At 38.6% G+C, this 13,622-nt stretch overlaps 1 protein-coding gene across 2 annotated transcripts in view; it reads left to right on the top strand.

Moving 5' to 3' along the window:
- LOC136874954 (zinc finger protein ZFP2) overlaps positions 1 to 10,716 on the top strand; it is a 53,336-nt gene extending 42,620 nt beyond the window's left edge. For both annotated transcript variants that reach the window (XM_067148670.2, XM_068227941.1), the window contains exon 5: positions 4,560 to 10,716. In XM_067148670.2, coding sequence (XP_067004771.2) covers positions 4,560 to 5,940 — 1,381 coding nt within the window. In that variant the 3' untranslated portion in view covers positions 5,941 to 10,716. The remainder of the gene's footprint in view (positions 1 to 4,559) is intronic.
- The last annotated feature ends 2,906 nt before the right edge of the window (positions 10,717 to 13,622 follow it).

Genomic DNA, 13,622 nt, shown 5'->3' with positions numbered 1-13,622 from the left:
AAGCAGTCACACAGTTTGCTTGAATGAGGTAAACTGTCTATGTAACCAATCGGACACTGTTTTTCCTAAGAGTGTGGAAGAAACAACATCTTTCATTTTATCACTAGCAATTCTTGGGCTTGCTGACTAGTGAAACTCTTGTTTTTTCTAGGATGTGTTGAACTTGAACATTGTCTTGAAACTCAACATGAAGGTTATCCACTGCTTGATAGGAAAGTTGAGTTGCATCTCAAAATATGTTTCTTATGAGTCAAAACTGGATAGCCATATGGGAGTCTAAATTTGTTCTAAGTATGGCAAAGCTCCCAGCCATGTCAAAAATTGTGCTTTAATTTCTTTGCTCACCATTTGATCCCAACCAATACCAGATTTGCATGTCTGTTGCAAAAGAAGTCTCAGAATCAAGGTAACACTGCAAGCCACACCAGTGGGATCAAAAATTTTGTGAGCTACCAAAAGAATAATCTTCTTGGTTACCTTCACTGGATTAAAAGATTTTACATTTTTAAGATTAATTTGTAAGGTTATCTCCACCCTTGTTCCATAATAATCATAAAATACTCACTGGCATGTCGAAGTAAAGGAATGATCAGTGAATTTTCACCCATGGAGCTCAATTCTTTTTTATGCTATCATGGACATTGATACTTCAACTAATTGATCTGATTTACATCATTTAGGCTTGTCAAACAGTTGTCTATCTAAAAACTAGATAATAGCAGCTCTACAATCCCCAAAGAGTAACGTAATTTACCCTCTTTACACTGCTCTAGTATTGTCTCTAAACGATGCCTAATTACAGCACCAAGCAGGTATGGACTACATGCCACACCAAAAACTACTCGACAGTGCCAATGTGTGTTCAGTGCACCCTGTAGGTGTATCCAAAAGATTTCAAAATAATATGGTCACCTTTGGAGTGACTAATTTGTAAGAAAGCCCAACAGATGTTTGTTCTTATACCAATTTTCTTAAAATGTAAATAAGCCATTTTTGAAGAAATAAAAGGTTTGATCCCTTCTCCATGCAGTTGTTAACACTAGGATTCTTGTTATCACTTGTTGAAGCATCAAACACAAAATGAACTCGGGTGGTATTATCCTATTTCACAACATGACGATGTGGTAAATAGTGAATCCATCTCTTGTGATGCTACTCCTATACCACATTTTCTCATATCTATTTGGCTAACAGAGACTGATAGGCATCACAGTAACTTTCAGATTTTAGCTCTCTAACTATAGAAGGAACTCTCTTGAGAACAGTGCTGTAATTATTTATTACTACTTCTGGTTAGGTGGTTAAGTGTAAAAGAGGGCTGTGAACCATAACATTGCCATATACAAAGGCATATATTAAACAAATTAATTATAAAATATATAAGGTTTTAAATCATATCCTGTTATCATTGTGTATTTACATTCATGTCAGAGCAAACACCCAGGCTCAGCAATATTGGAACTTCACGTTTAAAAGACAGAAGAGGTTTACCATTGGTAATTAATACTGTAATGACTGTTTCTGGATTTCAAAGCGTAAGCTACCAGGTGATGAAATATGTACTGGCGTTGCACTCGGTACATCCAATTCCAATGCATTCTTCTTGCATTATGCTATCTGTGGAGAGGTTCCTTTCTTCTTTTGCAGTTATTATAGTTGAAGTATTGTACCTTTTATGTATAAATATTAACCAAGCTTTTCAGTTTTATTGATGTGTTTTGCTTTTCTTACCTGTGATTTCTTCTTTCATGTATCTCTCCTGACACGAGTAAATAAATAAATAAATGAAGGTTATAATTGCCATACAGTATTAATGAATACTTGTCACTGTCTTTTTGGTGGTGAATATCTTTCGTTTTCAGCTTTTCCTAGGGTTTTTTTTTTTTTTTTTTTTTTTTTTTTTTTTTTTTTTTTTTTTTTTTTTCGATTCTTAGTCAGGAGTTTATGGATCACAGTAAGTCTTGTTTTTATGTCAGCATCTTATGTTTTCTCCTTGAAATGAACATGGTTTCTCTTTGAAAGAGCAGGCTACATAACCTGCTCATGGATATTTTCCCTCATTTTCTCATCATCCTACATTATAATACAAGCTGTTTTTGCAGACTTCAGTGCTCACCTTCCCATGCATTGAATTGTTGACATACTAAATATTTTGGAGACTATAGGATCAGTTTCCTTAAAAAAAATTGTTATACATAGCAAGTCTGGACATCCAATCAGTGGAAACCTTTGGTAACTGTCTCCCTGTGTTTTCCTACTTAAACCTGCTCCCAGATTTCAATTGACCTTATTCCAGAGTATTGTTTTCTCCATCTCTACTTTTCCTTAGTATCATATTCTAAATTATTCTGGAAGAGATGAACATCAAATGGTGATTGTAAATATTCAGCAGTGACTCTTATTAAGTTCAAATATAATTAAGGCTCAGCAGATTGAAAATAAAAGTTGAGTTTCATTCAAGTAGATCATTGAGCAATCTTCCACATTTTTAGTCTTGTTGTAGACTGTAGATCCAAACTGAAAATTCATTTAACCTTTCTGTTCTGTCAGTCATATTAATTTTTGACCACTAACTTCATCAGCTTCCTACATTGCAGTAGAAACATTCTTTTCAAATTATTAAAAAAATTAGCATCATTAAAACATTCATTACATATCACCCAGGTCATGAGACAAGGTTAAAGTTTTTTTTATTTGACATTGATCAAGTTAGCTGTGGTAAATGAGTTTACAATTGCCACACGTGGTGTCTTAGAGCATTTTCCCCTAATTAGCTTCATGTCCGGCTCCATGGCTAAATGGTTAGCATGCTGGCCTTTGGTCACACGAGTCCCAGGTTCGATTCCTGGCAGGGTCGGGAATTTTAACTATCATTGGTTAATTTCCCTGGCACGGGGGCTGGGTGTACGTGTTGTCTTCATCATCATTACGATGCGCAAGGCGCCCACGGGAATCAAATCAAAAGACCTGCACCTGGCGAGCCGAACCCGTCCTGGGATCTCCCGGCACTAAAAGCCACACGCCATTTCATATCATTTCATTAGCTTCCTTACTCTTACCTATTTGTAGTTATAGATAAGATACTCCCTTCTCCATGCTTGATTTTGTTCTAATGAAATTTGTTTTCTGACTCCATCTTACTCAGATACTGGACTCATATTTCTTCCTCTTACCATTGTGTAACATATCCCCACAGTGTCACTTCAGATACTATTTATTGAGTTCATACATGTAACTATCCTCCAAAACAAATATTGAATGACAACCATCACTGTCATTCCACACTAGCAGGACCTGGGCCGTTTTATATGAATCCCTCGCATGTACGAGCAGAAGAAGAGTTCATGTTATATATTGCTGTAAACCTTCCTCATTCCATTATTTGTATTATTACTTCTGGGCGCCAGGAAATGTTCTCCGCAGTGCCTACGCACCACTGTGCGAGGCTGCATCAGCAGTTAAGTTGGCAGCACGGGTGCTGCCGCTTGTATCAAAATGAACAAACCACAAACAGTAAACTTTTTACTCACCACAGCAATTCAAAAGAGATGCTGGATGTGTTGTCCTTGTGTTCGAAGACAGACTTCAACACATCTACACATATTGCCGAAGACTTTCACTAAAGTTCCTTGTGTAATGGACTGATTTACTTGGATTTCACAGCATTATATCAGAAATTTCATCGAGTTTTTCGTCTGTTAAAAACGTAGGCCTGCCTGTTCCCGGTACATCGTGCACTGAGCTGGTCACACAAAATTTACTTATCAAATCCCGAACGGTATCCGGGTTTGGACACTCTGAATTAGGAAAACGTGCCTGAAATTTTAGTTTAACATTTTCTGTAAACTGATCGCCTTTGCCAAAAATTTATTCCACCCAAAAAACCTCTCTCTTCAGTAGTAAACATTGTTGTGTTTGAGTCATCAGTCCATAGAATGGTTTGAAGCAGCGCTCCATGCCACCCTATCCTGTGCTAAGCTTTTCATTTCTTCATAACTATTGCATCCTACATCTGCTCCAAATCTGCTTGTCATATTCATACCTTGGTCTACCCCTACCTTTCTTACCACCTACACTTCCTTCAAAAACCAACTGAACAAGTCCTGGGTGTCTTAAGATGTGTCCTATCATTCTATCTCTTCTTCTCGTCAAATTTAGCCAAATCGATCTCCTCTCACCAATTTGATTCAGTATCTCTTCATTCGTGATTCGAACATTACCGCCTGTATTCTGTTCCACTATTTCAATAAAATATCTGGACGTTCGCTCTCTGCAATACACTCTGACGATTTTGAGAGCTCACAAGTAACACGTGTGGCTTTTCCTGTACTGCTACCCTGTTGACCTTGGCCTGTCGGCGAGCGAGCGAGGTTGCCAGATGTGACACTGTGCTGCCAACTAAACTGCTCATGTTACCTTACCCAGCAGCACGCAGGCACTGCGGAGAACATTTTCTGGCACCCGTTCCTATTAACTTATACACAACCTAGCATTCAAGAGTTTCTTAATCCTAATTATACTATGAACGAAATGTAATTTATAACCATTATCTTTTACAGTGCACAAACTTCATCCTTTCAAAGCAAAAATGTATTTCAAACCATTCAGAATGACGAAAGTCATAAGAAGAATATGGACAATAATTCTAACAAAAGAACTTCCGCACTTTTGGCAAGACAGTCATTTACTGATAATGATGAAACCTTTGATAGCAGTAGAAGCGATGGAAGCTTCGGAAATCAGTTAGAAGTTAGTAATCCTGTAGAAGGAGGTAATGAAAAAGGAGAATCTTCTAGCACCTTGAAGATGTTACTTTTTGATAATGAAAAACGATTCGTCTGTTCCATTTGCAATGCAAGTTTTTCTCGACGTTCGACAGTAGACTATCATGTCTTGTGTCATTCCGATGAAAAATCTCGTACGTGTGGTAAATGCAATTTAACCTTTGACACTGTGGAAGGTTTCAATTCTCATATGTCGGTGCACGTGTCAATTGTTCCTTATACATGTCCCGAGTGTGGTAGAAACTTTACTCGCAGCCGGGGTTTAAGGGAGCATTTGTTGATTCATGACGGTGTAAAGGCTCATCGCTGTACTACATGTAACAAAACGTTCACAAGAAAATCTGCGCTGAGTACACACATGCTTATTCACACTGGTGTAAAAGCACACCGCTGCTCTATCTGTGGTAAATCTTTCACTTTCCTGAAAAACTTGAATTCTCATATGTTAGTACATGACGACCTCAGGTCTTATCCTTGTACACAATGTGATAACATGTTTAAACGTACAACGGATCTTAAAATTCATCTGCTAACACACTCCGAGATAAAACCCTTTCCCTGTGCAGAGTGTGGGAAGTCGTTTAGTACTAGTAGTCGTCTTAAGACACATATGGTTGTTCATTCTGCAGTTAAGCCCTTTAAGTGTGATACATGTGGCAAGAATTTTACCCAGCAAGCTAGTTTAAAGGAACATATTAAGAGGCACTCTGGAATAAAGCCGTTCGTGTGCTCCGTTTGTGGTAAGAGATTTAGCCAGAACTCTGGGCTGAAAGCCCATGAGTTGACCCATTCTCAGGTATTATCTCACTTTTGTCCTACTTGTGGAAAGGGCTTCACTACCCAATCTAATATGAAGGTACATATGCTTACACACTCAGCAGAAAGATGCCATACGTGCACTGAATGTGGCAAAGCCTTTACTACAAAGTCAACATTAAGAAAACATATGATCGTTCACTCTACTTATTCCTGTGGAGACTGCACAAGGACATTTTCCTCACGAGTATCCCTGGAGCGACACAAAATGACACATTCAGACAACGATATATATGTGAGTGATATTTCTGATAAAGAACTGTCTGATCCAAGTAATCTTATTGGTCATTCTGTGGAACAATCTGGAGATGATCCTGTTAATTTAAGTACAGGAGAGTGAGGCTTGAACATTTCATTACAAAGCTATTGAATCATGATCTCAAGTTGATAAGTACAGGTCACCTAAAGTTAAATTCAATAGTTTTATGGGCACAACTCTTTGTTTTACCTACAGTGGAACCTACCAAAAATTCAGCTTGCAGTGAAAAATGCACTTACTGCATTTTGAATTACTACTACAGTTGTAAACACTCAGAAATACTAACTGCCCATGCTAACGCATTTAAGATACTTAAGGTGGTGTAGACATTGGATTCAATTTAGAAATAGTTTTGGGTGTTTCATAATACTTTGTAGCAGTTTATGCACAATACTGTGAAAAATGTGGTCCAAACATAGGGTACGTGTACAGTTGAAGAATCAAACAATCATGCATGAAAAATTTTGAAGTCCTTTCAGATATTGTCCTCGGGTCAGGCAGTAACAAGAAGTGATGCAACTTGCTTATTGTTATATCACATGTTCCTGATGACTGTTGGTACACAATGCAACCAACCCCTTATTAGATTAATATAACAGAATACAATGAAATGGACAAAAACTGCCATATTTATTAAGTAAATATGTGAAGTGAGGTACATGCCTGGCAAATGGAGCACTTCATGGTGTGTTAGTGTTACGGAGAAGTCCTTGATTACCATCCAGGAGATGTGGTGTTTGAATACTGGTATCAGCAGGTTTTTGTGCATTTCTTTACTCCATTGTGTAACTGTACCTTATTTGTATTTCCACTCCAATTATTATCATCGGCCCCTTGAAGTACTTTTATAGAGGTGTAAATATACTGCCCCATGTACAGAGGGGAATCGCTCTACAATAGTAAATGTGTTTATGTTAGTGCCAGTTAGTTCCATGGAAGTTTACTCGCCTGTCAAGGTGAATACCAGTGTTTGACTCCTGCTCTGTTCATTACTTTTTAAACTTTTAGAGTGTTGTGTTAACCAAATATGTGCATATTTGTATTCATTGTGAAACCTGGCATTGTGCTTTTAATCATGTAAGCCCTGAAAAGGACTGTCCATGACTTAATACTCTGTCCAGTATCCATTTGCTTGAACAACTTGTTGAAGACAGCATGGCATTGACTCAGGAATCTTCCTAAAATATTCCTTGTCAAGGGCGATCTCCTTGCATGCATCCAATATAATCCCCCACAAATCATGGAAGCATGGGACAGGATTAGGCCAGTAATTGTTATATAGCGTTTCCACCTTGCCCATACATGTTCAATCAGGTTCGTGTCTAGAGTTTGAGGGACCCACTTGAGCAGTTCAGGGGAGTCCTGTTCAGAAAACCAGCCCTGAACATGACCACTCATGTGGATTGGGGAATTTGGGGAATGGATGCAGGCATTATTCACAGTTAAATTAGATTTTACCGGGCGAGTTGGCTGTGCAGTTAGGAGCGTGCAGCTGTGAGCTCGCATCCGGGAGATAGTGGGTTTGAACCCCACTGTCAGCAGCCCTGAAGATGGTTTTCTGTGATTTCCCATGTTCACACCAGACAAATGCTGGGGCTGTACCTTAATTAAAGCCACGGCCGCTTCCTTCCCATTTCTAGGCCTTCCCCATGCCATCGTCGCCATAGGACCTATCTGTGTCAGTGCAATGTAAAAACAAATAGCAATAAATTAGATTTTATTCATGAAGTTAAGTAACAATTTTTTGGAGTCTAGTTTCTCGTAACTGTTTACAGACTATGTGTGGACATGCAGGAAAATTGGTTTCCTGCATGAGCTCTGCTGAGTTTAAGATTGAGTTCTTCTGTGAATTTTCAGCTAACCTCTTCCCTTGTAGGAACCTGCTTTTGACTGGTGCTCGGTAGATGCCCATTGTCCCCTGACACCCACCACTGCTGTATCCATCTCTGTGCAGCCATAGGTGAAATGCTACATTGAAGCACTGGCTCACAAATGCTAAAATTGCCATTTTGGATGAATGCCATCACTTGATCTTTTGACGCATGTAAATAATGATGTCAGTAGGGAGTGAAGCAATTATTATCAATATTAATTTGGCCAAACTTTGTTTTTGTTGTCTGACATCATCATGGTGTGTTCATTAGGGAACAAAAAATTGTTCATGAGCCCTAGCTGTTATGGTAGGCACAAATTGTGTAACCTCCACCTGACCTACTGCGCTGTGTGGTACCATGCCTTGTGCTTATTTCATAGTGCTGTATGCAAGTGCATGTCACCAGGAGGAGAGAGAAGGTAGAGGAAAAATGGAGAATGAGAGCAATGACACACTGAGTGAAGATACGGGCTGTGTTGCCAAATACATCCTCATAACTATAACTGAAGTGGGCATTCTTATATTTCATGTCTCCACAGATGCAACAAAATTTTTATTGTTCTTCTGTACATATAATGAGCCCATCTGAACAACTCCAATTCGGCACACATTGATCAATATTGTCCCTGGTGGATGTCTCAAAACAGTACTCCATAGATGTCTGATCATTTTATGGTCTTTTATCCAGAAAACTGCTGACAAAGAAAGCAAACATCACTGGTGAAAGTTGATTAATGTCTGATCGATTAGGGGTATTCAGATGAGCTCACTATACATGTACCATCTCTTTGGACCACTGTCTTATCCCTGCATTGCATGTAAAATGATAAAAGGCTGTTTAAAACACACTGAGCTTAAATATTTCTGATTTCTGTCCAAATACTGTGGATTTTGGTAATGATTATGTTTAAAGGGGTCTAACATCTAGGTCATCAGCCTCTATGTGAATTTTGGTAGAACATATTAATATACTACTATTTCCTGCAGATTATTTAAAGCAAGGGATCTCAAAAGTAGTGCCGTAGCACACTAGTGTGCCCTGAAATCGCCTGGTTGTGCCAAGAAAAAATTATGCATTCAGAATAGAGAAGGTCGTTTGTGATCACTGGTGACGAGTTTGAGGTTCGCTGGCAGTGCTGTTATCAACTTGAGCACGTCAAAACGGGGAGTGATGATTCATGTGTGTAGAGTTTTGTGACAGCTGCAACAATGCCGAAGCAGTTGGATTGACCCTTACTGGGAAGCTACATAACAGCTCTTTCTGATGCTAAATATAGCTGTTCTGCAATTCAAGGATTGTGCAAGAAGCATGATATCTTGATATCAAAGAACAGGATCAGTGCTGTATTGAATAAAATAGGCAAAGTCTGACTAGGCTTAATTCCAGAGGGGAAAAAGCTTGCAAATCCATGACCAGCTGTCAGCCATACACCAGAAGTGTTGAGGAAAGTGAAGGCCCTTTTCTCCCCCAAAGGACTATCGCACATAAGTTTGGATGTTTCTTTCAACAGTTAAGACCATAATCAACAAGGACCTGCAATTAGAAAAGCTGCATAAGCATGTAATTAACAAGCTGTTGCCTTGTCACATTTTGGAATGTTGCACTAACGCAGGAACGCTGTATGAGGGCTATCTGTCAGGGGACAGATGAAAAAATGTGGTGACATTAGACGAAGCATATGTGTACCTTAGTGATTGCAACAACCCCCTGCTCGATTTACGACCACCTTGGAGACAAAAAATTTATCAGTGTATAAAGAATGCCAGGAAAGTTTTCCTAGGGGTTTCATGATTATTGCTGGATACTCCTACAGTGGCAATTTAACCATTTGCCAGGGAAAAATCAGAGGAAAATGCTCCTGTAATTCTTAATCTGCAGAAAGAAGTTTCTTTGTTTTGTATTTTAATGTAACCTTGAAGTTTTTTTCTGTCTGCCAAAGCTTGCAGACTGAGTCAACACTGAAAAAATTGCTCCCATTTTCAGAAATTATTTTAATGTGCTGAAAGGCACTCTTTGGAGAGATTGTTTAAAATTGGTATAGTATAGATAGGACATGAGTGATTAGCATGTTTCTCGAACTCTAGATACTATCAGCAAGAGATTTTAACACCCATTTACAACACAGATATTCCAGCACTGTATGGAAGGGTGAAAAATCAGATATGGGTACATCAAGCATCCAGCCACACCTCATGTTTGCCTCATCTGTTCTCAGAGAGAATGGAGATGGAAACTGGAATCCGTGCAATTCCTTTTATTGGCATTCCGGTGAAGGCACCCAATGGGTCACCTATGGATTTCTGCACATTTGGACTCCTAAAAAGGGCCTTAGGAAATAGACATCATGCACTATCAGTGGCCTCTGGAAAGCTTGTCAGGTGTAGTGGGATAAGATAGACATGCCAGCCCTGCAAAGAAGTCTGTTGCAATGGAAATTACATTGTTGGGCTATGGCTAGGAATGCTGGCTTTCAAATTGAGCATGGTCGTTGGTTGAAACATGGATTTTCATAAGCTAAGTAGCCTTCAAACATCATTCCCAGAAATCCAGACCTTTTATATGTGTATTAGATATATTAATGTTGTTTATCTCCAAAAATCATCAAAAATTAGTGAAGTTGAGACATAAAATATAACATTTATCAGGTTGTTTATTAACTTCAGAAAATGACAAAGGTGTAATAGGAAAAATAATAGAACATTATGTGAGTACATTACTGTTCCAACTCCATGGGAGACGTGGGGTTGTTTACTTTTGAACAATTGTTCAATACAGGGAAAAATCACAGGAAAATGCTCCTGTAATTCTTAATCTGCAGAAAGAAGTTTCTTTGTTTTGTATTTTAATGTAACCTTGAAGTTTTCTTCTGTCTGCCAAAGCTTGCAGACTGAGTCAACACTGAAAAAATTACTTCCATTTTCAGAAATTATTTCGATGTGTTGAAAGGCACTCATTGGAGAGATTGTTAAAAACTGGTATAGTATAGATAGGGCATGAGTGATTAGCATGTTTCTCGAGCATTTCAGTGTTCATGGTCTATCGAGACTGTTCTCTTGCTTTTGAAATCTGTCTAAAGCAGGCTGTATTCCGCTAGACAAAAACGTTTGCACGAACCAAGGATGTTTTGAGTACCGGTACCCTTATATTTCTGAACCATGTTGGCACAGGCAGCTAGTAAGTTTAGAATGTTTATACAGTAATAGTTCCTCCAACTGCGGTAGGTGTTTTATTTTGCACTGTTAGCTTCATTTTCAGAATGTTTCCTTAGCGCTCTGGGTTCAGATCCTCAGTGTTAATGGTCCTTTAACAGAATCAACTTAATATTTTTCATTGATTTAAATTTATAGACGGGAACTAGGTAGTAATGCCTGCGCTACTGAATTATTTAAACTGTCAGTGCAATGAATATATCTTGATATTCAGACTCTATGTTTGTGTATGTATGTATGTATGTATGTATGTATGTATGTATGTATGTATGTTCAGCCCGAAGGCTGGTTGGATCCTCAACAGCTCGGCCTTTAGCTATTATAGATGGCCTAGGTATCACTGAAAAAGTGAACTAGGGAAATGAGGAGTGAGGTTGCTTCCCATTTTTTCTCACTGAGCCAGAAGTTATCACGTGTCAGTCTGCCAAGTCTACTGAAATGCATGCACCATCTGACCCTGTGAGCAACTTTTTCACCATTCATAGCAGGGACTGGTAACATAAGGACTAGCATTACTAGCATTGCTCATACCTCAGTCACTTCCATATTATCAAAGCCAAGGATAAGACTGACAGATCAATGAAAGTAACAAAATTGCTGTAGCCCATACCAGATGACATAGTGCATTGTAAACACTAGGTATCACCAGTATATGCAATTGGTTTTTTTTTTTTTGTTTGTTTTTTTGGTATTTTTAAATTATTATTATAATAAGAAATGCATGGTGATTATCGATATTATTTCGATTCAGACTTGAAAGTTGATCACTTATTCAGTTGAAATATTTCATCAGAATGACCTTTGATTCTTGATTAATTCTTTTTTCTGTTACACTATTATCATAATGTTTAGGTTTTTCATAACAATTTTTCTTCTTCATATTGTCAGTTAAGAGAATATTGTGATTGATTACTGTCTCAAATTCTGCTAAATGACATGCATAATCTTGCCGGATTTGTAATTGCTTACTACTATTTAACTATATTAAAAATGATTGTAACAAATGAAATGAGAGGATTAAATGGCTGGATAAGTGTATATTATGTTGAGTATAGTCATTGATATTGGTATTAGGATGAAGATGAGGGCATCTGTAAGCCAATATACTGCATCTACTGAAACTAAAAAGAAGGGAGCATTGAAGAGTATTATACAGCATTTCAGAAATTGATTTGTGATTGAAAGAACTAGTTTATTTTCCTTGTATATATCATAATTATATACACCAATACTCTGCACGTAACTTTTTTCCTATATTTAGCGAAGAAAAACGGGCGCGCATGTTTTAAAAATAAGATTGGTACTGCTTCACTTCAAACAATGGATCCCATAATAATAATAATAATAATAATAATATAGTGTCCGGCCTCCGTCCGTGTGGCATCAACAGCACTTTAGAAGTGAAGTGTGGGCCACATGTTAAGTACGGCTATGAGTTCTCGTTATCCCTTGTTCACGGTTAAAGAAAACCGAACGAGTTGGCCATGTGGTTAGGGGCGCGCTGCTCTGAGCTTGCATTCAGGAGATAGAGTTGAAATACCGCTGTCGGCAGCCCTGAAGATGGTTTTCTGTGTGTTCCCATCTTCATACTAAGCAAATGTTGGAACTGTTCCTTAATTAAGGCCACGGCTGCTCCTTCCCACTCCTAGCTTTTTCCTACCCCATCATCGCCGTAAGACCTACAGTATCTTTGTCGATGCGACATAAAGCAACTTGTAAATAAAAAGTTAAAGAAAAGCATTGAGTTATTGAAGATGCAGAAAACATTGGAAGTTATGCTGCAGGAAGAAAGTACGATGCCTGAGAAAGTTGCAGTCACGACTGGCGAACGCGACTTTAAGAAACAAATACTCGTAGTAATCACCGGGCATTCCACGGCCTAAGAGTGAAGCATCCAGGCCTCAAAAAAGGGCTGCACGGATACGTAGTTTAGAGTGAAATCTGTCATCTGAAAGCTTCGCCTGTAACCGATTAACTAAGCATCATGAGTTTCAAAGCTAGCCGGGACTGGCCAAGAAGATTTTAAAAATCCCAATGGATTAGGCTTTTGGAAAAGATCCAGCAACACTCAACTTCTTCCAGATGATAACAAAGAAAATGCATTGTGTTTTCATCATCTATATACAGAGTTATAAAAATTAATAACTCGCGGTGCAATTGACGTTGGAATATGAATCTTGTTTTACTGTGTACTGTAGCTCATAAAGTTATTTTGACATACATAGTACATTACAAATGCTCGATATGTGCGCCTTGTGTCACTCTACACACATCTACTCGATAGTCCATCTCTTCCCACACACGAGTCAACATGGCAGCGGTGATGCTTTTGTATGCGCTGCTTCACTTCCTGAATATCCACCGGTAGAGGAGGAACAGATACCTGATCTTTAACATATCCCCACAGAAAGAAATCGCATGGTGTAAGATCTGGTGCACGTGGTGGAAAGGGTAAGAGCATCAGATCACCTTCCGTTCCGCGTCCCATCCACCGTTGTGGAAGTTCTTGGTTTAAAAATTCTCTAACCTCCCTGTAAAAATGAGGTGGTGCACCATCCTGTTGCAGCACGTAATCATCCCTGTCGTCACTCAACTGGGGTCTGTGAGCATGCCCAGGTAAGTCAGCCCTGTTACTGTCTGTTCATTGAAGAAGAACGGGCCATAGACCTTCGTGTTTGAA

The sequence above is a fragment of the Anabrus simplex genome, chromosome 5, assembly GCF_040414725.1.
Source record: "Anabrus simplex isolate iqAnaSimp1 chromosome 5, ASM4041472v1, whole genome shotgun sequence".
NCBI classification, from domain to species: domain Eukaryota; kingdom Metazoa; phylum Arthropoda; class Insecta; order Orthoptera; family Tettigoniidae; genus Anabrus; species Anabrus simplex.
This window is presented reverse-complemented; position numbering and strand designations above follow the sequence as displayed.